The sequence below is a fragment of the Lepisosteus oculatus genome, chromosome 20 (assembly GCF_040954835.1).
Source record: "Lepisosteus oculatus isolate fLepOcu1 chromosome 20, fLepOcu1.hap2, whole genome shotgun sequence".
NCBI lineage: Eukaryota > Metazoa > Chordata > Actinopteri > Semionotiformes > Lepisosteidae > Lepisosteus > Lepisosteus oculatus.
The window spans coordinates 12958193-12981424 of NC_090715.1; the positions used below are offsets into that span (position 1 = coordinate 12958193).

At 39.1% G+C, this 23232-nt stretch overlaps 1 protein-coding gene across 5 annotated transcripts in view; it reads left to right on the forward strand.

Moving 5' to 3' along the window:
* Positions 1 to 23232, forward strand: part of plcg2 (phospholipase C, gamma 2) — a 96328-nt gene that overhangs the window by 59806 nt on the left and 13290 nt on the right. For all 5 annotated transcript variants that reach the window (XM_015368099.2, XM_015368100.2, XM_015368101.2 and 2 more), the window contains 18 exons: positions 6464 to 6607; positions 6808 to 6901; positions 7566 to 7613; positions 7968 to 8052; positions 8625 to 8708; positions 9457 to 9500; positions 10301 to 10373; positions 10656 to 10757; positions 11095 to 11213; positions 12113 to 12198; positions 13424 to 13541; positions 14095 to 14263; positions 14392 to 14508; positions 15185 to 15268; positions 16001 to 16179; positions 16374 to 16574; positions 21420 to 21539; positions 22849 to 23029. In XM_015368099.2, coding sequence (XP_015223585.2) covers positions 6464 to 6607; positions 6808 to 6901; positions 7566 to 7613; positions 7968 to 8052; positions 8625 to 8708; positions 9457 to 9500; positions 10301 to 10373; positions 10656 to 10757; positions 11095 to 11213; positions 12113 to 12198; positions 13424 to 13541; positions 14095 to 14263; positions 14392 to 14508; positions 15185 to 15268; positions 16001 to 16179; positions 16374 to 16574; positions 21420 to 21539; positions 22849 to 23029 — 2048 coding nt within the window. The remainder of the gene's footprint in view (positions 1 to 6463; positions 6608 to 6807; positions 6902 to 7565; positions 7614 to 7967; positions 8053 to 8624; positions 8709 to 9456; positions 9501 to 10300; positions 10374 to 10655; positions 10758 to 11094; positions 11214 to 12112; positions 12199 to 13423; positions 13542 to 14094; positions 14264 to 14391; positions 14509 to 15184; positions 15269 to 16000; positions 16180 to 16373; positions 16575 to 21419; positions 21540 to 22848; positions 23030 to 23232) is intronic.

Sequence of the window (23232 nt, forward strand, 5' to 3'; positions counted from 1 at the left end):
TTTTTGAAAGTTTGGGAATTTGTGTGCCAAGAACGGCTTTTCATCTAAAACATCTTGTAGGCTTGTAGGTTTCTGAGTGAAATCACTTGAAACAAAACGATTATTTCAGCTTCAATATCATAAACAAATGGTAGCCTTTCTATCTGAAGTGATAGAATCTCCACGAGACTGGCATATTGTAGGCAGTATTGTAAAATGTGTCTAAAATCAAATTCTTACGTTTTAAGAAGTTTCTAATTTATGAACTTTAATCACCCAATTTTGTACCCCAGGTGGGACGTGCATGATGGTTTTTCAAGATGAAAATCATATTATGTAAATTATTTTTAGTGTAAGAGTTTTCTGATGCTGTTCTGTAGTGAATAAGGAACGAATGGATTATTTTTCAGAAACGCTACTCAATTTTATTTGGTTTTTCTATGAAAAACATGACGACAATTTTCAAAGCACTTTGTGAAAAATGTGCTCCAAATTTTAAATTCTCAATGTTTGCATCAGCAAGCAGGGTTTATCAATGAGACACAATACATTTATTTTTTAGGACAATACATTGTGCTTTAAAAATAAAGTATTTGCAAATGTATCATGTATACTAATTCTGTTGCCCTTATATTGTGCCGATACTTTTTTGATGTTCATCAGGTTTCCCAACTCATAGCGGGCTAAAAAATGTTTAATTCAAGACGCAGGCCACGTTTCAAAGGCCACTTTCATTTATTTCTGATGTTTATTATTCAAATAGAGAGGAGGAAGGGTGTACGGTAGATTGACAAAAAAGTAAAAAAAAAATCGCATCCGATGAGCTTTGCTTAAAGCATTCAAAAGGAGGGTTTCTCAGCCAAGCGTGGCTTGAGAGATTTCAAATCATCTGTCCCTGTTGTAGCCTCAGTGCTACAAACTATAGGGCTTTGCAGTGTTAAAATAAAATCACCCCTGCTCTTGAGATCGCAGTAGTGCAGCCTCTCGTCTGTAACAGTCTTGACTTCCGTAGCTCTGAAATCGGCTGACCAGCGTGCAGCTTGCCCGGAATGTCTACTTTCTTCTGAATAGAAGAAAAAAAAGGCAATTTATCAGTGAATGCGTAGCACAGTATGCTGAGCTGTTTCCTAATTTTCTGATGCTTCCCCTTTCCCCCCCCCGATATGCTGAAAGGGGCCTCAGCGGGTCTGCAGCCCTCTTCAGTGACATTCAGCGCAGCAGTTCTGCAGTGTGTCCACAGAGAGCTGGTCCCCACCAGGCCCGTCTTGAACCAAGTGTGCCTGTGTGTGTGGGGGACAGCCCTAAACGTGCTGAAAACAAAAGTTCCTGTTTGGTTTTAATGTTAATAATAATAATTTAAAAAAAAATAAGTGTTTGCTTTTAAGCGATTACTCAATTACATCGGTGACCAAACATTTGATGGTTCTTCGGATAAATCTTAAAGTGACAATGTCCTGTTTTAGTCTTGATGTAGCGGTGAAAAGATCAAATAAAGGCAAACACTGAAGCGGGCAGCTTCGAAACAGATGAGCACAGCTACTGCACCTTATCACTGTCTGAATCACAAGGTGCTTTTCTTCCCAGTTTCTTATGACGTTTCTGTGGCACTGCATCATTGCCTGGTTAGAGATTGAGATTTCCATATGCCAGCAGGCATTCAAGCTGTTTATTTAAAAAAATAAATGGTATTTAAAACATAAAATATATTATTTATGGTATCTACTGGGTTCTAAAATGACCGTTTTTTTCACAATGACTTCAAACATAAGTACTGTAAAATGTAAAAAAAGTTCTGCAGTGAAGGTGCCTATATAAATCATGAGTATAAATGAAGAAGATGCTTCCTTGTGTTTTCCCCGATGGCCAGTTGTCTGGAATTCATCACTGTGGGAGCTTCTCTGTTGTGGAAAGGTACTGTAATTATAATATTATAATAAATGAAATCGCACCTGTTCATTCTGAGTGTCCCCAAGCTGAACGCTTGCCAGCAGGGCTTCGTGTGAAAACATTTGAATCTGAATGAAATAGTATATTGCAGCTGGTTTCGTTTCATCATCTGTTTTTAAGTAGTTTGTATGTGGTTTGTTATGTGCGCGTAGCCTCATACGCATCTAAAACAATATTTTTCAGATATGCAAAGGTTTTGTTTAATCGAAGTGACTTCCCTCAAAAAGTGTTTCCTTCCCTTATGTTTTGAACACCAGCTGGTTTCTTTGCATATTTTATTTTAAAATGTTAGGGCTGGTCTCTTCAGAATTCTTACCGATTATCTAAATGAGCTCTGGGGCACAGCTCAAGGACATGAATATATTCCATGGGAGAGTAGTTTGGAATATCTTTCTAAGTGAGCTAAGAAACCTCAGCGCCTGCAGGACACAGGCACGGGTCCCACAAGGATTCTTGTACTGTACTCAGCTAAATGTTGAACATGAACAGATAGATCAGACCTTATGTTCCAAAAATGTCTTAAAAAAAGTACTTTTTGTCTTTGAAAAGTATCTGTTGACCTATAGCAGCTGTAACATTTGAACAGAGGATATAGTAGTCCTTAAAAAGGAATAAGTTTCTGTATAATAGTTTCATGCTTACTTTGTATGATCACAATTACACTACAGAAACCTCCTCTGCAATTCTGGACTTAACCAGAATTTACACTCCATATCATGTTGACATTAGCTGTATGGAGTTTACCAATGGAGGGTGCTATCCTTGTCAGTTTTATTATTATTAATAAATATTGTGATAATAAAATAGTTCATGCAAAACTGTCAGTGGGAAAGCCTGTCATGAAGGTGATGGGAACAGTGTGCGTTTTTGTTGCCGAGTATATTGTTATAGGCTTAAAGCAGGGGTGACTTTGATTTTATCTGATCTCTGAGAAGGAATTTGCAAAGCAGCCTCACTGAGGCTTTGTGTCCTCTGGGATCACATTTCCATATGCATGAGGGTCACAAGCTTTTCTTTGTGCAAGCGGAGGGCTGAGGGTTTTGAAATAAACTGAGTAAAGTTTTGTGAACAATATGATCAGTCAAGTGATAGTGTCTTGATTCTGGGCGAGATGCAAATCCCTCAGGGAGAAAGCCATCCGAATCTGCTTCCTTTTCGCAGGTGCCATTTCCTGTTCTGTGAGCAGTCGGCGAGCCAACCACAGGAGACCACAGAGCGCTCGCGTGTGTTCAGATCACTCTTCCTGGTGCAGTTGAGAAGCCAGGGTCTAGCTTCTCATGCTTGAGAGGGTTGTGTTTGCCCCAGACAAAAAAACCCAAACAACTGTCAATCATCCTTCAGTCATTATATTCGTTGGGTCCTAAAATCTGTTCATGCGAGGCCTATCAATTGGTTAGGTGAAATAGGCAGGACATGACAAGATACAGCACCTCCCAAGATTGTACACTATATAATGTAAAGGGAAAATGGGAGCACCATTTGAAAATGAGCATGACAAAATGCTGATTTTGACAAGAAATAAAATAGTTTTAATACTAAATTGCTTAGTGTAAGTCCTCGCCTAATATTATAACACTGCACCTGCTTGAGTACTTCAGCTATGCTTTCAAGGTTGTACAGTAAAAATTCCAGAAACATATTTTTCAGAGGCTTTTCTTGGTGAGCATTGTCTCAAAGGCCTTTACAAGAATAGTACAGGAAAGGTGGCTAAACAATTAAATACAAAATGCATGGTGGCAGCACAAATAAATGGCTGTTATTGCTGCTGCCTCAAAACGTTTGGATTTTGAACTGGAGTGCCTTCTGTGTCTAAAGAGATAATAATAATAATAATTGCTTACACTTATATAGCGGTTTTCTGGACACTCCACTCAAAGCGCTTTACAGGTAATGGGGACTCCCCTCCACCACCACCAGTGTGCAGCCCCACCTGATGCTGCGACGGCAGCCATAGTGCGCCAGAATGCTCACCACACATCAGATATCAGTGGGGAGGAGAGCAGAGTAATGTAGCCAATTCATAGATTTCATTTTTGCAAACTTGAGACAAACAAACTTGGTTTCTGATGATGCTTGATAAGAGATGCCCTTCTTATCAAGCATCATCAGAAACCACATTTGTTGTCATTTAGTAGAGGCTGTGGAACCTATCTTGAAATCAACCTAATCATTTTCTCTGGTTTATGTTTTTCTCAGCAGTGACAAGATGGCATAAAATTGTAATTTCCTTCAAGACTGAACAAAAAGGCTTAAAAAATGTAGAAATTGTAATTGAAAATTTTCAACTGTAATTGTAAGAAGGTTTCAAAAATGAAATTCAATATGAAAATAAACATTATTTGATAATATGCTCAGTCCTCTAAAACTATGGGGCTGTAAAGTTTTATAATAACATCTCTTTAGTTTCTTTAGTTGATGTAAATAGGAGGAACATTAGGAATAGGAAGGACATCTTTAGAATACTGCAATTAAACATCTATGAATCTCCAGTCTCCAGTAGGAGGTCTCATCCTTTAGATAAGACATTAAACTTGAGGTCCTGACTATTTGGTCATCAAAGATCATCACGGATCCCATGTCTCAGGAAGTTGAAGGGTGTCCTGGGTAAATTCCCCTCTGTGCTCTTACAGTCTGGCCTACCTAAACATTCTTCCTTAATTCAGTTATAGAAACAATTTCTCACTTCCCTACGTGATCTAACAGTGATTAGATTCAATTTCAGTGCAGTGGGACTGCTGGCACGTAAGGGTGCCTGTCACCCAAGATCACCGAGGAAGGTGCATTACAATAGCAGATGAAGTGGGTCCCCTCCTGTATGTTCAGTCTTCTAGGATCCTTTAGGATGTAAAAATACTACATAAATTTAAGGTTTATTCTGGCAAGATGGCACATAGATAGTGTAGATGAGGTAGCCCTCCTCGTGGAACAATTAGTTAGTACCTTGTATATGTATTAGCTCATTTCTGAAATGAAATGTGAAACAAAGTTGCACTTTGAGTCTAGATGTGTGATAGAGTCGGATCTGATGGGGAGCTGCCTGAGTACCAGCAGAGCGCTTCTTAATCCTCTGCGGTGTGCTGGTGTGTAGCCGTCTGCGGAGATTTCTGTTCTCTGGTATAGGAGAGAATCCTTTCTCAGGTCGGAGTAATTGTTTGTGTTGCCGTTGAGGGGGAACACATTCGGTCCTAAACTGACAGTGTCTGCGGGTGCGTGGGGATCGTAAAGCGCAGCCCTGATTAGCCCCTGGTGTGATAGCTGCGCATTCCCACACGGGTGGGGAGTGCAGTGGAAGGTGTGGTCCACTGTCACAGTGGACTTTATTTAAGTGGTTTCTGCTTGCCTTAGAACCTACAGTCTACAGTACGTTACTGCACACACACTTATGGGGAGTTAATCACTGTGTTTTTGTACGTAAATTTGGAAGACATTTGTATTGCATTCATGCCAAATAACATACAGTAGGTCTCGACGTTTGGAAAGTTTTGGTGCAGAGAACCTTCGCTAATAACTACATTTGCATATAACCAAGTCTGCTCCTGTATCTTCCCATAATGTACTACAGTATATATACAGTATGTATGGATAGAAGACATAAGTAAAAGTCCTTTATATAATATTTGAAGTACTCAACTAAAACAAGCAACCCAACAAAAAGAAGAGGCTCACTCACTAGCTACTGTAGGTTCGTCTCACTATCCTAGTCTGTTGTGTCCTTAGTTTGAAAGTTACAGTTAACAGCCTTCAACCCTGTTTCATCCGGCTTTACTTTTCTTTCATCCAAGACCCCATCGGCCAGAGCCCTTTGCCAATAAGTGAATACTACGTTTGCAGATATTGAACCCTGCTGTAGTCTCCAAAGAAATGCAGTACCTGTTTGATCAGCGTTGCATGTGCTGAAATGAAAAATGACTGAAAAGGAACAATACAGTGATCAGATGATTAGCACTGCAGGCTCTTAGCTCCATAGTCCTATTTGTTTTTATTATCAGCTGTTCATATAAGTTGGCAAAAACTTGTGTAGCTGAATGAGTTTTCAACAGGTACTCTAGTTCCCTCACACCTCTGAAGGACAAGGTTGTTACAAAGGTTCTTATCCAAACCACAAACGGAGAGTGCCACTCTCCCTCTGTGCCCTGTTAAGAACATATAGATTTGTCTAAAGGGACTTGTGTAAAGTCTTATTTTAAAATACTAAATTGTTATTTCACAGATGTCTGGGACAAGAAATTTTAATCTAACACTTTGCTCTCTCTGTTGCCCACAATTCTGTGCACATCATTTAGCACAACATCAAAACAATTTATCATTCATGCACAGCATCTAGCTTCCCTCCTGCCACTCCAACTTCACACTTGCAATTGCCTCCCTAGTTCATTCCTCTTAAGTGAAGGAAGGGGGTCGTGACAACAGTGACGGATTAAGTCTGAAGTGTGCTATCCCTTTATATGTTTATACTGAAACCTCTGATAGAAAATAATGTAATTCTAGTGCTTTCCCTATCTAATTCACACTTGTTCCTTGTTTCTTTTTGTTTCAGTGGATTTACATGAGATCAGAGAAATACGTCCTGGAAAGAACTTTAAGGACTTTGAACGGTTTAAAGAAAGATGCCTTGATGAGACCACCTGCTTCACCATTTTCTACGGATCCCAATTTGTCCTCAACACCCTGAGCCTCAGCGGTATGTGTCAGGCTGTTGTAATCTCACGAGAAGCTTGGTGAAAAAGAAGGCTGCAAAGGAGTTTGGCTTTTGGCTTCATGAAGTAGACAGTGAGATTCTAACAGCAGGACTTGTTTCACTTCATCAGTGTGGATAAAACTGGCCTTTTTCCACAGTTTTCTAACTACTCTTCACAGGCTTTGTTTTGTGTCTCCCTGCAGCGGATAATCATAAAGAAGCAGAAAAGTGGCTAATTGGTGTGGAACTGCTAAGAGAGGAGACTGTGGCCGCTCCTACCCCAGACATTGTAGAAAGGTATTGTCTTTTCATTTTCAGTCTCTTTCCACATTGCCCGGTGTGCATCTCTTCTCTTACCTGCGTGTTGTGTGAAATCATTTACACAGTGTGTTTGCAATGTTACCCAAAGCAGCTTGTACTGTAAAGAAGAACAATGCAAATGCCCTGCAACTGCAAGAGTAGTTTTATTATTGTACTTTATTATAAGTACTGTACAATAGACTGTGATGATATTGTAACAGTGTAAGTTTGGATTATCACACTACCGTAATAATGATGAATACTGTAGTAACGTACAGTTACTATATAAGAATCCATTTTGTCTTATGTAAATTTGGGTCTATGTAGAGATTTGCATAATGTAACCCTTATAAAAGATAGGAGTGTGGAACAGTGGAACAAATTTCTTATCAGTTGTATCTGTTCCAAATTTAATGAAAAGCATTAAAAACCTAAGTCATCTAGAGTACAGAAGCTGAATGTTTCTTTGCACCATACCTCTGTCCTGTCCAGTGTGCCATTCTGACATACTGTACATCTAAAATATCTTCATTGATCTACAGTTGTCTATCAAAAATAACTGCTGCTCGTTTCTAGTCTTTCAGGTAGTGGCTCTGCTGATGTGAATGATTGTACAAATGTACAGTTTTATTCACAGCTGGTTTTGATTTTGTCCCTACAGCTGGTTGAGGAAGCAGATGTATTCAATTGATCAATCGAAAAAGAACAAGTAAGTCATTTCAACTGGATGTCCTTTTCTACCAGCTTTATTTTGTAATTTGGTTAGAAGACCCTCACACCTTCCTGATGTAAAACAGTTAAGCACAGCAAAGACAATTAATGGTCTTTTAATCTAATGTGTAGCCACCTGTACTAGCTGTGTGACATTTAAATAAATGTGCATATAAATGGACTTTTTTTAAGTTTCTTTTGAACCTTCTGCGCTTTATAACATTTTCTGGATGGGTATGTGTCACCTTGTATTGCTAGCCAAAGGAACAATGGTCTCATCATGGTGTGAAAGGACTTTAAAGAGCCTAGTTGAGATACTCTGACCTCATTTTCACATCCGTGTTTTTCACAGGATCACTATGAAAGAAATGAAGTCCTTGCTGCCACAGCTGAATTTCAAAGTGCCCAATGCTAAGTTCCTTAAGGACAGGTTTTCGGTAGTTATCCATCATTGTTACCTTTATTTACTGAGCAATGCTTAACACTGCAACCATCTCCACTTTTTGGAGTAAAGTCTAAATAAATTTAATCTTAATTTGCAAACAAAAAACATGTAAGAACTCCTAATGTTTTTTGACCTTTTATTCAAAATGTAAGATGTAAAACATCCCTAAACATTTCAAAGAGTCTACAGTAGTTACAGCTTTACATTTGGTGGTCAGATTTCTAAAAAAGAAGTGTGCGTTAAAATGTCATTATAATTCTATTCTATTTTTCTATTAAATAGGGGCTATTTAAATAGAATTGTCAATAACACACAATAGTAGAGTGCAAGAACATTAATTACATTTAAATTTAATTAATTTTACTTAAATTAATAACACTGATCTTTGATGTATATATTTTCTGGCACAGTCTAAGTAGAAATGGCTATAATAGTATGTTTAATAGCATATAGAAATTTCAGTAAAACTATTGGTGTTACTAAAGTATATAAAATGTTTCTTACATTTTATCAAATTCTCTCTATTTTTTTGTTCAAATATCTGAGATCTCATTTTTTGAATAGGAATTGTGTACCCGCAAAGATGTCCTAGATTTTGAGCAATTTCATAAGTTCTACAACAACCTGATGTTTGACAATCAGAAATGCGTAAGCTGCTCTATTTTTTTTTATTTCCTCTTGGTCTCGGCTCACTGTGAGAGATCAGCTGCCTGCTCCCCAGGGGTTCCACAGCATGTTCACTCTCCTCCTCTGACGTGTTCAAAATGTAGTCCTGATCTTTCGCTGTTCTTCTGCTGAATGTGCACTAGTACCATTCTGGCTCCCAGAGAAGTGCAACACTAATATACAGTAATGTTTTACTGTGTCTTGTTTTACTGTGCATTTCCATTCCTGGGAAGAAGCTTGTCAGTGCAGCAGACTGCCGCATTGAAATAATGAGCAAATTAAATTGTGATGAAGCACCAAACCCACACGCCTCTCTATGTGAAAATGTGATCTTATGGACCGTGCAGGGCCTGGTGCAGAAGATTTAATTTGGTTGCTGTAATTGTCCTCTATGCTAGTGGTGTTCAACCCTGTGTCTGAAGACCTCAAATCCAAAAAGTCGAAGAAGTCACCCTAAATCACCTGTTATTGACCAGTTAAACAATTAAGGGAGCTCTGGGAATTACTTAAAAAAACCATCTGCAATTGGCCACATAACAAATGTTCAATGTGTTTAGAAAATTATATTATAGTGCTTAGCTTTAATAATACCTGCCCTCTATACTGTGTTTCAAATGGCAGCTCTGTCATATTGAAAGCTTGCTTGGGCTGTGTACCATGTTTTCTACTTGGTAGCTGTGAACTAGTGGTGCTGCCTTCTTGATGATACTGTTTCTCTGTTCACCTTCAGGTTCTTGAGGAGTTTAAGAAGGAGTCTTGCTCTTTTATCATGGGGTGAGGTTTATTTTCACTTTCAATACATTCTTTTGGTCCCCTATCAAATAGAAATTAAAAAAGATAACTTTTTCTTAAGCCTGGAAAAGTGTAGAAAATGCAATTCCTTTTTCTTCTGCACCATCGGTGCTCTCCAACTTGACATGACCCCTGGTAGTGGTGTAGAAACTGAACCACAGTGCTGCAGATCTCCTGTACCCTCTCACTGAAACATACACTGTACTTCAAATTGTATAAGATAGTAATGTGGCATTTGTGGTTCAGCACTACAGTCCAGCAAGTTTATAACTGAGATTAATTCAACTAGTTGTTTAACATGTTTCACATTCTTCTTACTTTAGTCATTGTACTTTTTTAATGTAGCACTGGTCACATGAAATTCTGTGGTCTTCTGAAATACAGTGATCAGGATAATAAAGGTGGATAATTTATACAGCATATAACATCAGCACTTTGCTTTGATGTCACCCTTACCACTATAATTTTGTAATTGTGCAGTGAATGGGCCAAGAACAATCAGATCCAGCAATGTGTCTTTTTGCCATTCGTAGGCAGCAGTGTGGAGGAGTGGTTAGGGTTCTGGACTAGAAGGCCCTGGGCTCAGGTCCCATATGGGGCACAGCTGTTGTACCTTTGAGCAGGGTACTTCACTCAGATTGGGTCAGTGATGATGCTTAGCATGCTTAGCTTAGCAGTAAATGAATGCAAATACAAGTTGTCTTGACGGAAACGTATTTGCCTGACATGATGAAGATAATAATAATGATTTGTTTGTTGTCTCTGTCAATGATGTTGCTTAGTAACACTGACAAGCCAGATGCTTCAGCAGTTCTTCTGTATGATTTCCAGAGGTTCCTCCTCTACCAGCAGAAGGTAAAAGCATTGTTCTGTTTTATCTTTTGTGCAACAATGCATAGTTCCCTGAAATATGATCTTTTGTATTAACAGTCACCACCAAGAGGATCTTCTTTCTGTTTTTGTAATAATACTGATAACTGATAATACTGATGTGCCTTGACAGTAGGGTTAATGTGTTGAACAGGCTTTGCTTCTCAGGACACAACTGGTTTGCCTTCGCTGGCTGTAACCTAGGCTGATGATTTTTGATAATTCATTCATTCCAAACTTTCATGCTGTACTTTTCTTGTACCACAGGAGAATTGGGCCACTGACCTAAACATGGTTCGGGAGCTCATGACCACCTTTATTGATGACACCATGAGGAAGACCAATGATCCCGAATTCAAAGTTAGCGAGGTACTGCTACCTTCTAAAGAAAACCTTTCTTCCAAATACATTTGTCGTTCATACATAATGGAATTTTCTGAAAGGCAATGTAGAATTAGAATCAATGTAGAATTAGGTCATCTAAACATTGTCACCGGCATCATAAAGCTCACAACTGAACATGAGGCAGTACCAATTTTTTTGTTAGACCTCCAGAAATGAGCTTGTATGGCCTGATTTGTCGCCCTGATGTGTAGCTAAGGTATAATGTAGCATGGCTGGAAATGCAAGTTCTAGGTTTTTCCAGATTCTCTGAAAGTAATGCAACAATTTTGTAACTATTTTTTTTCTGCATCTTGCATTACAGTTCATGAATTACCTGTTCTCCAAGGAAAACTCTATTTGGGATGAGAAGTTTTCGGAAGTCTGTCCCCAGGACATGAATAATCCGCTGTCTCACTATTGGATCAACTCATCTCACAACACGTAAGGGATTTGTTTCTTCCATTTCCCGTCTTTACAGTAGCTGTGACTGGCGTTTTCTGCAGTGTATTTAGCCTGTGCTCGAGCTTTTAAAGATTTTATGTTGGGGTTTACAGTTTCAGTTTTTGCTTCTGGCCAGGGAAGTCTGTGTATTTTGGTGTATTTTTTCTTTGAAGACCCCTTTTCCATGTCCGTGCCTTCCAATAATCTAGTGAAGCTTTAAATACAGTTCAAATCTACCAATGATCTGATGGTCTGATTTTCAGTCTGTTCCTCACAGCTGAGGGTTTGCGGCTGTGTCCTATTTCTAAAATGACATGAGGCGTGAGGTCCTGAAGCCAACACCCACATATGTCTGAAAAAGCTAAGTGTTAAGTGTGTGTGACACAAATAGTACTGCAACACTATCTACACAGCTTTACGTAAGTGAAAGCAAAGAGAAAGGAAGAGGATCCAATACTGACTGAAGTACACTCTCCTATGAAAAAGGAAATGCATGTTAGATATTTTTTAGCTAATACTTCGCTATAGGAAATGAATTGCATCGTATTTTACAGCAGCATGGCTATGTACATTTCTCCAGTGAGCTGTTGTGTTACATGCTCTCCATCTGTCCTCTTTCCTCTCTCTCCTTTATGCCTCTCCTCTCAGGACATGGTATTGGCTTTGACCACAAGGCTATGTAGTGTAAAAAGATTTTTCTATTGATAGTGTTTAAGACATTTTTCTGGATTATTCATGATAGTTGATGATTCCTTTATGAGCGAGTGTTCCAGAGAATATTTTTTATAGTGCCTTGTGTCTTTAAGCTTTTGTTTTTATTATCAGTTTCATTAACACTGTATTAGTGTTTTTTGTGAAGCAAATGTGATGTCATTAATATCTGCTTGTTGTCTCTTCAGGTACCTCACAGGCGATCAGCTTCGGAGCGAATCTTCTACAGAAGCGTATGTCAGGTGTCTGAGGATGGGATGTCGATGTATTGAGCGTCAGTTTCCTTTTATTAAAACCTTATAATTATAATGCATTTTATTTTACATAATACCAGTTTAAGCAACTATCGTAAAGCACTGTATACTATGTATAAAGCACTGTGTGTGCTAAACCCACCATTTTTTTAATACAGTATAGCAGAAATTTGAAGTTGTGATAAAAATTGAGTTCTATAACCAGATAATAAAGTGTAAAAAAATGTTCAATGATCAGTGTTCAAAGGATGTCAAGATCTACAAAAAGAATTGCTAGTTAAAGTCAGTTGTGTCTTTAAGCAGTGACTGTAGTGACCAGTGAATCCCTATAAATGTCTGTTGTGGTGCTTTTACATTTACTTCTGTATAGCACTTTTCCTATTTGCAGTGGGTTCCTGTGGTCTTACCATGTGTCCACTATTTTATTACATCAAACATGGCTACATCATGGTGTAAGAAAGAAAAACAATGCTTAGAAATGCCTGTTGTGGTAAGTCAGAGTAGCAAAGTGCAATGAAGGCCTGTATGAAATACTGGAAGCCCTTTAGAACCAGAGTTGAGGAGTGAAAACCTAATAAATGCACCATGGGTAACAGGCAAAAGTCCACAGAGGAAAAAAACTGCACAGCTTTGGTTAGTGCACTTTTACTGGTCTGTTCTGCACTCCACAACTTTCTGTTCACTTTCTAGAAAAAAACAACTCTTGACTTTCAGTGGAAGACCAAAACTTTACCACTGAAGAAAGATTGGTCTTGAAGGTTACGTTTCATTTTTAGTTACACGTATACAAGTTTCAGTGATCCAGCTACAGCAGCTTGTTAATTTACTTTCAATATTGTGTACTTCCAGAACACATATTTTTATTTTCTGTTGCAGAAATAAGATGTAAAACAATGGCAGTGGTTAACAAAGAGCAATGCGTGTCTGAAACAGACCTGCCCATGTTGCTGAAGTCGATACCTTAAAAGTCAAGTCATTAATTGGCGGATGGGTTTTGAGGATCGTTAAAACCAGCCAGATGCACATGTTAATTTGGAACCTTTATTGTGTTTTGGAGCTCTTATGCTTTCGGATTTACACATTGTCCTATGGGATAAATGAAACATTCCCACTGGATATCTGTTGCATGATAGAAATGGTGTTTTTTTCATTTGAATGAATGCTTGATAAAAACAAAACTTTAGTTTCAGGCGATGTCTTGGGCATCCACAAAATGAACATCTCGCCATTTCCCTTGCTGTACAGTGGACTGCTGGGATGGCCCGGGGGAGCCCATCATTTACCACGGCTGGACGAGGACCACAAAGATCAAATTTGAAGATGTTGTGAGGGCGATCAACGAGCACGCTTTTGTTGCCTCAGAGTAAGTGTTCAGGCTTCTTGGCGATGGGGCTCTTGGGTGTCATACATTTAGGAGAGTAATTAGAATGATTTTGATAGTAGGATATGTCTTTGTATGTCTATTTCGGATCTTGGTATTTGGGATACGCCAAGTAGAATGTGTAGGGAAAAGTTTCAAGTTCTAAGATTTCTAAAATGTCCAGTTTTTTATCTTCCTTTGTTCTCTAGTTCAGGTACGGAGTAACTCGAAATGGTTTGTTTTTTTTTTCTTGTGTCTGCTGAGGCTTTAAAAAGGATTAAGTAAATAGATTGATAGATGAAATAGATTTCAGCTTCGATTTTTAAAGTTTAAAACACACTAGTATCACTATATTTACATTTCCTATAATCTGTGCTCTCATGAAATTCATCAAATTTGTAAAGTTCGCATCTGTGCTCTACACTTTCCTCTTTCAAATCAAAACTGCTAATTACAGTATATAGCATTATTCTGAAGAAAAAAAAGCACCATTTTCAATAAGATCATTTTTTTTTGTCACATTGTGGGATAATCTTGATCTGTCCGTACTGTCTAGGTACCCTCTCATTTTGTCCATCGAAGAGCACTGCTGTATTGAACAGCAGCGTCAGATGGCCAGAATATTCCAGGAGGTTTTTCAGGAGAAGTTACTGACAGAGCCAGTCGAACAGATTGCAGACCAGCTGCCCTCGCCCACGCAGCTGAAGGGCAGAATCATTATCAAGGTAATGCAACAGCATGCAGGACATGGGAAAGGTCAAGGACATTTTGTGGCCCTGCTCCCTGTTGTTGATCCTGTAACCATGCTGTGGTTCGGAGATTTCGCCTTGCTTATTCCTTCTTCTGTTTGTAGCATAAGAAGCTAAGCTCAATTGATGATTTGGGGAGACCAGATGATGGGACAGGTCGAGGAGATCTTCGTAAAGGAGAGAAGCAGGGAGATCTGCTCATCTGGGACCCAGTAGATGAGGTGCAGTTGCACAACACTGAGCACATTGAGCATTTGTGTAGCACAACATATTTGCAGTACATGAACAAAATACAGTGCCCAACACTTGTAATGCAGTTACCCACTTCTCAGTAAAAACCATGACATCAATGACCCAGCTCTGTGCATTAATAATGTTTTCCAGTGATATACAGGGAGATTATAAAATGTCTTGCAGATGACAGCAAGAAAAATATTTTTGCTCATTTGAAAGCTACATCTTATACTGTACATACCCTCTATATTGAATATATGCTTTACATGTTCTGTAACCTATTTAATCTCTCCAGTCAAATCTCTTTTTCCCTCGTTTTACTGACTTTAATACAGTTTCCACAATTAACAATAAAGCAAAAAAAAATGTAATGCAGAGGTATTTCAGCTTTGAATTTTAATGATCCCATTTTCCTGATGGCATTCATTTTTTTGGAATAAATGCCATCAGGCATCCTGTATTAGACAGTACCTTGTAACTATAGCACTCCCACAGAGAAAACAGTCCTGACTGGTTGGTTTGTTTCTGAAACGCCAACAGGTTTCATTAAAGGGAGAATCTGGTGTTCAGTTGCCACAGTGCATTTTCAAACCTTGAAGCCTGGCGAAGAGCTGTTTGCCAATTCTCTCTTGGGGATATCTCAATGATCGTTCTGTCTTTTAGCAATGGAACCGACACTACTGTAGGATTGCTGGTGACAAGCTGTACTATGCAGAAGAGTATGAAGAAGAAGAGGATGCTAAAAAGGTGATTTTTTCTTCTTGGTTTCACTTTTCTCAAATTATTTAAACATTTACTGGACAACACCTGAACTTCAACCACATGGTTCTTTCCTTTTTTTGCTCCTGGTCAAAATGATCCCATCAGTGTTTTTGAAAATTCTCCTGAATTTATTTCTCCTAAATATGTCTGGCTTTGCCTTCCCACGAGTTCATACAATAGCTGACCCAAATATGTAGAAGGCATGGTAAATGAACAGACTCTGTCAACGATAGGCTGTTCAGGCTGTTGAGAGTTCAAACAATTTGTGTTTGAACTGTGGAAATGACATCGGCTTTTATCACCTACCCTGGCCAGATCACACTGGTGTCCTGTTAAAAACCTGCACTTCGATGACCATCATTATGGTCAAAGAAATCCTACTGAAAAAACGAGACATGACTGGGCTGCCAAAGTTCAAACCCTGGTGAAACAAAGGCCACATCCTCTTCAACCTAGTCTTATTATTTGCAGAGATTCAAGGTATTATTCAGGGATTTGAACGTGGGGGAGCTCCTAATTTTCTGGTCATTGAAACATTAGAACGACTGATTCAGAATGATTGATTCCTTGCATGATTCCGAATGAAACCACGCAGGCTCAGAGTAATTCACCTCCACAGCGTCCGGATGATCGATTCAATCATTCGAACGTTTGATTCCGTGAACGATTCTAAACGAACCTGCGCGGCCTCAGATACGCCCTGCCGTGTCTTTCCAGAATGTGAAGAAGTCGGAGCTGCACTTCACGGAGAAGTGGTTCCACGGTAAGATGAGAGAAGGCCGGCAGACGGCAGAGAGGCTCCTGCAGGAGTTCTGTGCAGAATCCGGGGGCAGAGATGGGACGTTCCTGGTGCGGGAGAGCGACACCTTTCTCAAGGACTTCACGTTGTCATTTTGGTATTGTGTGACCTCCTCCATTGGCTCGGTGCAGCAAAGACGTGTTTTAGTCGGCTGTTAATGCATAAGATATTATGCATTACTGTGCAAATGTTTATGGTTCTATATTCGGTTAAAGTCTCTATTTTATTTATTTGTTGGTTTTTTTGTGTCGTGGGTGAGTTCCGATCTGTGGTCGATCTGTCGTCCTCCAGGAGGGGCGGAAGAGTTCAGCACTGTCGGATTCGCTCAGGGACGGAGAACGGCAACACTTTCTACTTCCTGACGGAGAACCTGCACTTCGACAGTGTCTACAGCCTCATTCTCCACTACAAGGAGAACCCGCTGCGCTGCCTGGAGTTTGACCTGCGGCTCACTGATGCTGTGCCCAGACCCAACCCCCACGAGTGCAAAGAGTGAGTGCAGCGCTGCCGTTTTCAAGTGCATGTGGACGAACTAAGAGCATAAGAAAGGTTACAAACGGGAAGATGGCCACGTTGCCCATCTAGTCTGTTTTGTAGTTAATAGATCCCAGGATCTCATCCAGCCATGTCTTGGGGGGAAAAAACACAGTAACATGGCTGGGTAGCTTGTTTCATACTCTCACAACCCTTTGGATAATGATGTGTCTCCTAAATGTAAATGTGCTTCCATGCAGTTTCTGCTTATCCCCTCTGGCTCGTGTTTACTCTGAAGAAATCCGAAGAGTCGACTATTCGATGCCTAAAAATGTTTGGTTCTTTCAGTCTGACGGTGTAGGACATTCCCTAAAGCCCCTTATTTATTGGGGCTGAATCTTATTAAGCATAGAAGGTGTGAGCCTGGTCAGTACTTGGATGGGAGACCTCCTGGGAAAAACTAAGGTTGCTGCTGGAAGAGGTGGTAGTGGGGCCAGTAGGTAGCGCTCACCCTGTGGTCTGTGTGGGTCATAATGCCCCAGTATAGTGACGGGGACACTACACTGTAAAAAGGCGCAAAACCGAATGTAAACCGAAGTCCTGACTCTCTGTGGTTATTAAAAATCCCAGGGTGATCTCAAGAAGAGTAGGAGTGTTACCCCAGCGTCCTGGCCAAATTTCCCCCTGGACTCCTAATAATCTGTCTATGAATTGGCTTCATCACTCTTCTCTCCTCCCCACTGAGAGCTGGTGTGTGGGGAGTGTACTGGTGCACTATGGCTGCTGTTACATCATCCACGTGGGGCTGCACACTGGTGGTGGAGGAGAGTCCCCATTACCTGTATAGCGCTTTGAGTGGAGTCTCCAGAAGATTATGTATTGGGTCCTTGAAACCAGGAAGTGATGTTCATTCCCTCAGGTCTGAAAGGTTTATATCGCTCTGCCTGCCCCACGCAGTTCCTGTATGCCTCATCTCTCAGTCATGTGGGTCAGAGCAAAAATAATTTCTGCTGCCTCTGCGTGTACAAGAACACGCATATTATTGCATGAGGACGACTTTTGCAAATGAGACCATGGTCATTGTGGGATAGTTCTCTGGTTAACACAAAATTAAAGCGAGGTTTAAGCTGAAAACCACTTGCCGAAATTCAGTGTTTGCTTGGAGGTAACCTAGATGTCTCTGCTCACCTCATCTCATGTTCACCTGAAATGATGAATAACTCCAACTGGTTAATGCAGTTTACTCCCCCGACAACACAAAACTGGCATAGTGTTTAAAAAATTACAAATTGTGTTTTTAATTTTAATTTTAAAGAGTTATACTTTTATTTTTAGTTAAAATAAAATATATTGCTGCAATTGCAAATACATATGGTTTTCATTACTACTGTTTTTTAATTAGCCTTAAGGAGATGCATTTTTAAACTCAAATTTTTAAAGAAGTTTTATTTCATATAATCTGTCAGTGAGCTAAATTGTTCGTGAAGATTCAGGTCAGTGCTATATTATAAGACCTGGAGGCATTCTGCTGTTGAAGTGTATTATCAGACTGATTTGCACCTACACTGTAGAATAGAAGGCTTAACAAATCAGAATAATGATTGCCATGCCAAAGAATGCTTTCAAAACTATGAATATTTTATTTAAAAAAATGTACGTGTGTAGCTAATATCATTAGTAACAATGTGTAATTTAAGATAATACTGCAAACTAAGATCAATCAAAGTCACAGGAATTTTGCATTTTAAGGACTGTCTTATTGTGTTTTACTTGTAAATGCAGAAGTCAACATGAATATATTGTGTGTCTGTATCACCTGTTTTTTGGCATGCTAGCATTTGAAAGCAGGCTAATCGCTCCAGAAGAAGGTGTTATTTAAATGACATTGTGACCCTTAAAGGACTGGTGTGATCGCCTGAAAATAACTGTAAATTTAATATTTCAACCAAGATCCTGAATCATTACCTGAGTCCATACTGTACATTTCAATCATGTTGTTAAAATTGTCAGTTTTAGTCAGCGATCTGAACATTTTTTGTATTTTTGTCCTCTTTGTCAAATAGTAAAATAAATTAATTGAAACAATGCTGGAATGAAAACTAGAAGGGTTGAAGTTTAATTAATTACTCAATTACTACTGTACCACCTGACCCCACTACTTTATAGGAAAAAAATACCTAAACTACATAACATAGAACGTGCTTGCAAATTCTTACAGACACCTTCCTGTGGACACTTAATTTCTTTATTTGCAGAAAGGCTTGTTAATTAGCACTCAATATTTCTAATTGAAATTTTGATTTTTGAATTGTGCACATTTCTTGTACTGCTGATTAGAAAGCAGTGGTCTATGTTACCAGGCAGTGGTGAATATGTGAATTAGCAGACAGATGTTTCTGCTTAATAACATGGCATTAATAAACTTGACTGCAAGAAAGTGTGCTATGTGTGTGTACTATGTGCTTTGTGTACTGTAGCCTGTCACAAAGTGGACAGTTTTCCATGGTCTGTATTTTAGATCACAGTTCATCTTTGAGACTGCTTTACTGAAATATACTGTTCTTTTACCATGGTATAGCACTGTAGGTAGATTATAGAACTCAAATTGGAGGGTTGTGTAAGTTACTGGAAAAAGTTTTGAAAGCCAACAGTGTTTTAAAGAAGCTGGTAATTTGCACATATTCTGTATGTATGGCAAAGATCAAATTAAAGAGCGAGCACCGATTTCTAGATTACAATATTGTGGTGTAAGGATTCACACTTTTTATATGATCTGTAAGTTGTATTCATTAATAAAATAGAAACAAAAACATATTTATATTTGTGTTGGTGGCTAGAGTGAAGGTGAGGCAAAGATGTCTTTGAGCCATTCTGCATATTTTCAGTATTTCCTAATTGTCTCGCATGATTTGTGTCAGGGTCTCCTTCATTTGTGTACTTGCTTGAATATATCATCTTTTTTCCTGCTAACTGAATAAATAACACATTTCCAGGAACTGTACAGGTGAAGCTAATTCATGTTGCTAAAAAAACTAAAGTAATTCCATTGATGGAAAATTAATATTGTTTCTTTGAATAACAGTATTGTCACCCCATTTGGCTCTGTTTTTCAGTTTCAGAACAGCTTTTATGGGCTATATTTGGAGCATTTTGCTTTAGCTGTTTGAATTAAGTGCTCAAAAACATTAAGCACTTCAATAAAACTTCACAGTGCAATGGGATTTTTTATATATTTAGTAGCTGGTCACATTTGCACCGGCATTTTGCAAAAATTTAGATGTTTGGTACAAAGTGCAGAGCTCTTCAGAAAAGCTCTCCAGCGAGTTGGAGGTTTTCACTGTTGAGAAATCTTCAGCACCTCCATTAGAGTGTGTTGTGTGATAATTGCAAGTCTGATTAAAGAGGTCATGACATGACGCTCACTTGGTTTACTGGAGATGCTAGCAGTGTTCCAGATACAGGTAGTCTTAAACTATGTACGCTATAAGCATGTTCTGAATTCTAGTTAACTGTATACAGTGTGTTATAAAACACTTGTGGCTACCTTAAAACAGCTTTTTAAGTGCAGTATACAAAACTATGTTGCACTGTTGACTAATTCAAACTTAAGACAAAGGCAAAGTAAATTTGTTGCATTTCCTTTGAAAGTTGATGAAATAACTACAGTATATTGTTTAAAATATATACAAATAACTTTTGTTAAAGTTCTTTTTGCTTGTGGAATACTTCAGCTATTGACTGGATTTGAGGATTATTTTAAGATCCCCAGAAATGCTTAGAAATATAACTTTGAATTAATGTTCTGCTAAGAATATTCAAATAAGCAATTAGTGTATTAGCACTACAGACTCTATTCAATAATTAGGAATGGCTACTATAAAAAAATACATAATAATAAAATTACAAAAACTGATTCAATAATGAAGTACTCAAGTTATCTTAATGCACTGAATCAATAGGGTGTAGTGTTGTTACAGGGAAATTAGCGCCACATTTTCTGTTCAGGTTGTACAAAAGGAAAGCATTGTTGTTAGTTTGAAAACATTCATTTTTTAATTGAGGGGCAGATAGAGGGGGGAATTTAATTTCAGGTGTTTTATGCCAAGGCACTCTGGTCCTGGTTGATTTTACACCTTAGGTATTGAGTAGGAATAATGTCATGTCATTTACCAAACCGCTTAATCCGTGGCGCAGGAAGCTGGAGCCTGCCTGGCACGCAACGAGCGCAAGGTAGGGTACACCCTGGGCAGGGCGCTAGTCCATCGCAGGGCCAGTGCAGGCCAGTTATGCATAGGGACAATTTGGAGGCCATGGTGAAGGCCGAGGGGAGAAATTAGGCTAGGACATTGAGATAACTATTTTACTATATATTTTTTTGCACTGTTCCAAGAATTACCTTGCACTGTTTTTGTCCTGTTAAATTTTCTCTGTTTGCGGAATTTTGCACAGTTTTGATTACTTGATTACATGTTATTTATATTATGTTATTACATGTTACTGTTATTGCTATTGTGTTACTGTCTATTGTCTTATCTTCTGTCCTATTTATATACTGCACCTGAGTGACTAATGAGAAACACTTTTCATTATACTATTCACCTGTGTAAGTTTAATGACAATAAAGTTGAATTGAATTGAATAACTCCCTACTCCTATTGAGAAATGCCTGGGGATTTTTAATGACCACTGAGAGTCAGGACCTCGGTTTAACGTCTCATCCGAAAGACGGGAGTAGGCTTTACGTTTCTCTTAATTACGACATTTACTTCTGTGTGTTAAATTGCTTTGTGCAGCTCCTGTTATCTCACAAACGCGAGAGGGATGATGAAACGTGCTCCTGATTGTCTGTTAATTCTCCGCTAGGTGGTACTACAACAACCTGAGCCGGGGGGAAGCCGAGGACATGCTGATGAGGATCCCCCGTGATGGAGCGTTCCTAATCCGCAAGAGAGAGGAGCCGGACTCGTTTGCCATCACTTTCAGGTGAAATCCCCCTTCTCTTGTGACGCAGATGAGATGATTTACCTTATTCTCGGTGAGGGCAGATTTCTCATTTGCTGTCTGTCATGGTTCTGCAGATTAAAAGTAGACGATTATAATCCCATGATTTACCAGAGGAAATGCCTGGCTATATTTACACACACACACACGAAGCAAGAAAAATATGGTACTTTCCATATTACTGTGCTATCATTCATTTAAAATAATCTACTGACAAGTGCTACATAAACTGTATAAATTGGAAAAGGCCAAATGCAAGAAGATTCTGATTAAATTCACCACACCAGCTGCTTTTACCCTTTACCCTTTACTTTAGATATATTTCTTTTTTAGATGTTAATACTTCATTTGTAGAAATAACGCTCCTCTCTTTTTCTTCATTGATGAACTGGCTGGGTCAGAAGACCTTAGACCTTAGTAGCTGTTGCTTCAACTGGACAACCTACATATGAGTTACTGTATGCTATTACTTTTTAACTAAGAACTCACATGATCACTCATTCCTTCAGTTTTTCCCTCTCACCTCTTTCATTAGTCCTGCAGGTGAAACCTTGACTAAATGCTACAGTTTTAGCCACCTGAGGCACATGGTCATCTTACCTCCACCTGCCTCCCTTCTCCAGGAGTCAGTGTAGTATTCAAGGTCTCAAAATCAGATTTAACTGACATTTTATGTCTGAAGGACCTGGTTACTCCATGAAACTAACCTGAAAACTCCAGGAGAGTCTCAGAAAGAAAAGTGGGATACGTTTTGCTGAATGAACAAATAATTTCTTTTTTAGCACTACATAAATTAGACAATTAGACAGTTTTCGCATTTCAAAGTGAACACCGTCTCCTTTTACAAACACACATTACAGTTAAGTTTTTGTGCAGATTTAACGTAAGAATAATTTTCCAAATCTGTAAATGTGAAATAACTAAAAAACACTTCAATCTGGATTGAAGTTAATCAGACTTACAAAGGCGAGCTGCAAAATCTTGTGCAAGGTTGACTTTTTAAACTCCAAACCTCTAAATTTTCTGAACTTGACTTTTTTAAGTGAAAGACGTTGTTTCTGTTTTTTTTTTACATTCTTACGTCACCAGCTAGCCTTGCGCCTGTCCATTTTTACAGCCACTTTCTTACAATGGGGGGCAGAGAGTCTGCTGGAGCAAACATGAGACAAACTTTGTTAAACTTGCAACATGGACATGAAACACAGTCTCAGCGGATGTCGGAAGAGGGGAAGCATGCTGTGGAAGCTGCAGGCCTTGCTGTGCATGTGCTAATGGAATGCTGTGATTCCAGGGGGGATGGCAAGGTGAAACACTGTCGGATTCAGAGAGAGGGTTCCATGTTTGTCCTGGGCACCTCGACCGAGTTTGAGAGCCTGGTGGAGCTGGTGAATTATTTCAGGACCAAGCCTCTATACCGCAAAATTAAACTGCGGTACCCCGTAACCGAAGAGCTGGTGAAGAGGTTCAGTTCGGTAAGTACCCCTGACTCAGACCCAGGCCAGCTGGTCTGCCTGTGGCAAACCGTCTCTTTTGTACCACAAAGGCCACTTTGCGCTGTTTCGTGCTCTAAAAAACACAGCAGGGGGCCACGACCAACAGAGTTCACTTTTTATCGTTTTTTTTCTTTCAGTTTCTCATTCACTTTTCGCTACTCAAAATTGCATAGAATTTAAAA